General features: G+C 42.2%; 1 protein-coding gene across 1 annotated transcript; it reads right to left on the bottom strand.

Moving 5' to 3' along the window:
* Positions 1–254: 254 nt before the first annotated feature.
* LOC141122029 (uncharacterized) lies at positions 255–1,770 on the bottom strand. Its single transcript, XM_073611827.1, has one exon. The coding sequence runs from the start codon at positions 1,755–1,757 to the stop codon at positions 780–782; it is 978 nt and encodes a 325-aa protein (XP_073467928.1). The 5' UTR covers positions 1,758–1,770; the 3' UTR covers positions 255–779.
* Between the last annotated feature and the right edge of the window lie 2,129 nt (positions 1,771–3,899).

The raw sequence follows: 3,899 nt of genomic DNA, 5'->3' as shown, positions 1-3,899 counted from the left end.
TATAGCAAATAATTTGGATGAATGAGACAATCGTTCGTTGACCCATGAAAAATTAGCACTATATTTTAATAACAGCGTGATTTCCTATAATGGTGAGGTCCATCTAGTGGTCATAATACAATATTTTTCTTGAAATAGTAAACATACTGTAATATGACATTGTGGACACTAGATTAATCCAATGATCATATGAAATACAATATGGCCAAAACTTGTCACAGCTGGACAAATTCATTCAACTAAGTTTTAAAAAATAGACCTCTAAGTGTTTGTGAAATCTTACACCACAAAATGTACTCAGCCAATGAGAGGTAATGACTCCATTTTTATTTTTCTACTGCTATCAATGGCCAACACAGTACAACACTTCATCCATGTCTTTGGTGATCTCTGATCTCCTTATGAACTGTTTCTTACATGATGAAGATCAGCCATGGAGTATATCTGAGGTGTATATCAGGGTGTGCTTCTTCCCCACATGAGAGCTGTGATGTCCAGCAATGTTCATAGAGAAGACATTTCCCACACTCAAGGCACTAATACACCTCAAGGGTTGTGTGGGATCCCTGATGTACAGGAAGACAGGACTTCAGTGAGGAACAATTCCCTCACTCAGGACAGGAAAGTGGCTTCTCCCTCATGTGCAATCTCTGATGTTTGTAAAGATCGGAAGTCTGTGAGAAACATTTTCCACACTCAGGACACAAATACGGCTTCTCCCCTGTGTGTGATCTTTGATGTTTGTAAAGACTGGACTTTCGTGAAAAAAATTTCACGCACTAAGGACAGGAATACGGATTCTCTTCTGTGTGAGATCTCTGATGTCTGAGAAGCTCGGATTTCTGTGATAAACACTTCCCGCACTCAGGACAGCAATACGGCTTCTCTCCTGTGTGAGATCTCTGATGTGTGTAAAGATTGGACTTTCCTGAAAAACACTTCCCACACTCAGCACAGGAATAAGGCTTCTCTCCTGTGTGAGATCGCTGATGTGTGACAAGCTCTGATTTTCGTATAAAACATTTCCCACACTCAGGACATGAGTATGGCTTCTCTCCTGTATGAGATCTTTGATGTCTGTAAAGAATGGATGTTTTTGAAAAACATTTCCCGCACTCAGGACAGGAATATGGCTTCTCCCCTGTGTGAAATCTCTGATGTGTGTAAAGATGAGACTTCACTGAAAAACATTTCCCGCACTCAGAACAGGAATATGGCTTCTCCCCCGTGTGGAATCTTTTATGAACATTAAGATTGTTTTTAGAACGGAAACATTTCCCGCACTCAGGACAGGAATATGGCTTCTCCCCCGTGTGGAATCTTTTATGAACATTAAGATTGTTTTTAGAACGGAAACATTTCCCGCACTCAGGACAGGAATATGGCTTCTCCCCTGTGTGAGTTCTTTTATGCCTAATAAGATTGGCATTAGAATAAAAACACTTCCCGCACTCAGGACATGAATGAGGCTTTGCTCCTGTGTGAGATCTTATATGCACAATAAGATGGGATTTAGAAGGGAAACACTTCCCACACTCAGTACATGAAAAGCTCTTCTCTGTTGGAAGGACGGCACCGTCCCTCACAGTCTGAGGTTCCTCAGGATAAGAGGAATACGATGGTCCATCTACACTGTGTGGTGCCAGATGGACATTTGAGGTAGTCGGGTTTTCTCCTGGACTATACTGTGTGATGTCCTCATCTTCTACTTTACAGTCTGGAGACAAAGTGAGACAATCCTCTGAGGTTTTCCTCATCTCCCGTCCATCTACTAAAATAGAGATAAAAAGATTATTACTAGACATGAGCAGATTGGTTCCTGCTGTGCTCCAATCAATCAATTTATTCATGGACCTTAGTCAGAGAGTGAGGAAACAACGAGAACTGTCTTTTATAGGAGTGACAGTGGTGAGGGGATTATAGGACGAGTGTCCCCACCCCCTCTATCACTCATTGCCATCTTCCCAACACAAGAAGTCCTGCACTTCCTTATTTAGTCCATAATTTAGTCATGAATAACAGCGGGGCTGAGCCCCACCAGAGGTCAGAGAGTGAGGATGGGAGAGAAAAACCAAGATGAAGACTGGACTGATCCTGAAGACCACCATCATTGGGTTATTGACTCCTCCCTCATTATCACTTTCTGTTTAGGGTTCCAAAGTTTGAGGATGTTTTCAGATTATTATCAACATGTAAAAGTCTGTGCTCCAATCAAATCATCAGATATAAAATGTCCAGCTGGTAGAAAATGGGTGTAACAAAAGAGAATACATATTATGTGTATATATAGCAGTGGGTAGAGGGGAGAGAGCAGAGGTCAGGACTATGTAATGTATAACATATTGTATAAGATAAAACAGATAGGACAATATAGTATCAGAATGATGTAATGGACAATAGTGATGAGCAGAACACCCCCCCGGTTCAGTTTGCAGCAGAACATGCAAACAGACAAAAAATTTGTGCGAACACCGTTAAAGTCTATGAAACTCTAACGTGAAAAATCAAAAGTGCTAATATGCAAGTTATTGTCATAAAAAGTGTTTGGGGACCCGGATCCTGCCCCAGGGGACATGTATCAATGCAAAAAAAGTTTTAAAAATGGCCATTTTTTCGGGAGCAGTGATTTTAAGAATGCTTAAAGTGAAACAATAAAAGTGAAATATTATTTTAAATATCGTGCCTGTAAAGTGGCGCATTATTCCCGTGTTTAGAACAGTTGCTGCATAAAATGACATTTCTAAAGGAATAAAAGTAATTTAAAACTGCTTGCGGCTGTAATGTAATGTCGGGTCCCTTGCCGGGGACCCAACATTATTGAGAAAAACGGCATGGGTCCCCCCCCAACCCATTACCAGGCCCTTTGGGTCTGGTATGGATATTAAAGGGGAACCCCGCACCCAATTTTTTAAAAAAAAGCGTGGGGCCCCCAGGCCCTGTATACTCTGAACAGCAGTATACAGGCGGTCCCCGGGTTACAAACAAGATAGGGACTGTAGGTTTGTTCTTACTGTATATACTTGAGTATAAGTCGAGTTTTTCAGCACATTTTTTTATGCTGAAAGTGCCCCCCTCGACTTATACTCGAGTCTAGCACTTTTCTGCAGCAAAAAATTTCATTTTCCGAACTGACTTTGGGGCCCCGTATCTCAGGGCCACTTAGGGCTAGGAACCCCAAATTTGGTGTGCTAACCCAGTGGAACTGGGTCCACAACATATCCAAAGCTGAAGCTCCTACCACCAAGTGGCCCCAAAATCGGTTCGGAAAACTTCATTCTCTGCTGCAGAAAAGTGCTTGACATTTTCTGAACCGAATTTGGGGCCCTGTATCTCGGGGCCACTTGGTGATAGAAACCCCAGCTTTGAATATTTTATGTTGCTAGTTCCACTGGGTTTGCACACCAAATTTGGGGTTCCTAGCACTAAGTGGCCCCGAGATACGGGGCCCCAAAGTCGGTCAACTGTGTCCATCTGCAGCAATGTCATTTCGGGACCCTTTGGGTTCAGAGACCCCAAATTTTGGCTGCAGCTAGGGGGCATCTAGGAACCCTTAACTACCGAGTTTAAAGTTCGGGGGACCTATGGCTGCAAATGGGCACAGTGAGGCATGCAAATGGGCATTGTTGACCCTCTTTTCCACTTACAGTAGCTGTGCATTTCTCACCCTCGTCTTATACTCGGGTCAATAAGTTTTTCCCATTTTTTTGTGGTAAATTAGGGCCTCGACTTATACTCAGAACGACTTATACTCGAGTATATACGGTAAGTTGAATCTGTTTGTAATTTGGAACAGGTACATTTTGTAAGTGTAGCTCCAGCTAAAAAATCTATTTTTAAGCTGTTTGGATAACATAGGGAAGGGTTATCACCCCTGTAACATTTGTTTTGCTGTCTGTGCA

Source organism: Aquarana catesbeiana, unplaced genomic scaffold, assembly GCF_042186555.1.
Source record: "Aquarana catesbeiana isolate 2022-GZ unplaced genomic scaffold, ASM4218655v1 unanchor237, whole genome shotgun sequence".
NCBI classification, from domain to species: Eukaryota; Metazoa; Chordata; class Amphibia; order Anura; family Ranidae; genus Aquarana; species Aquarana catesbeiana.
This window is presented reverse-complemented; position numbering and strand designations above follow the sequence as displayed.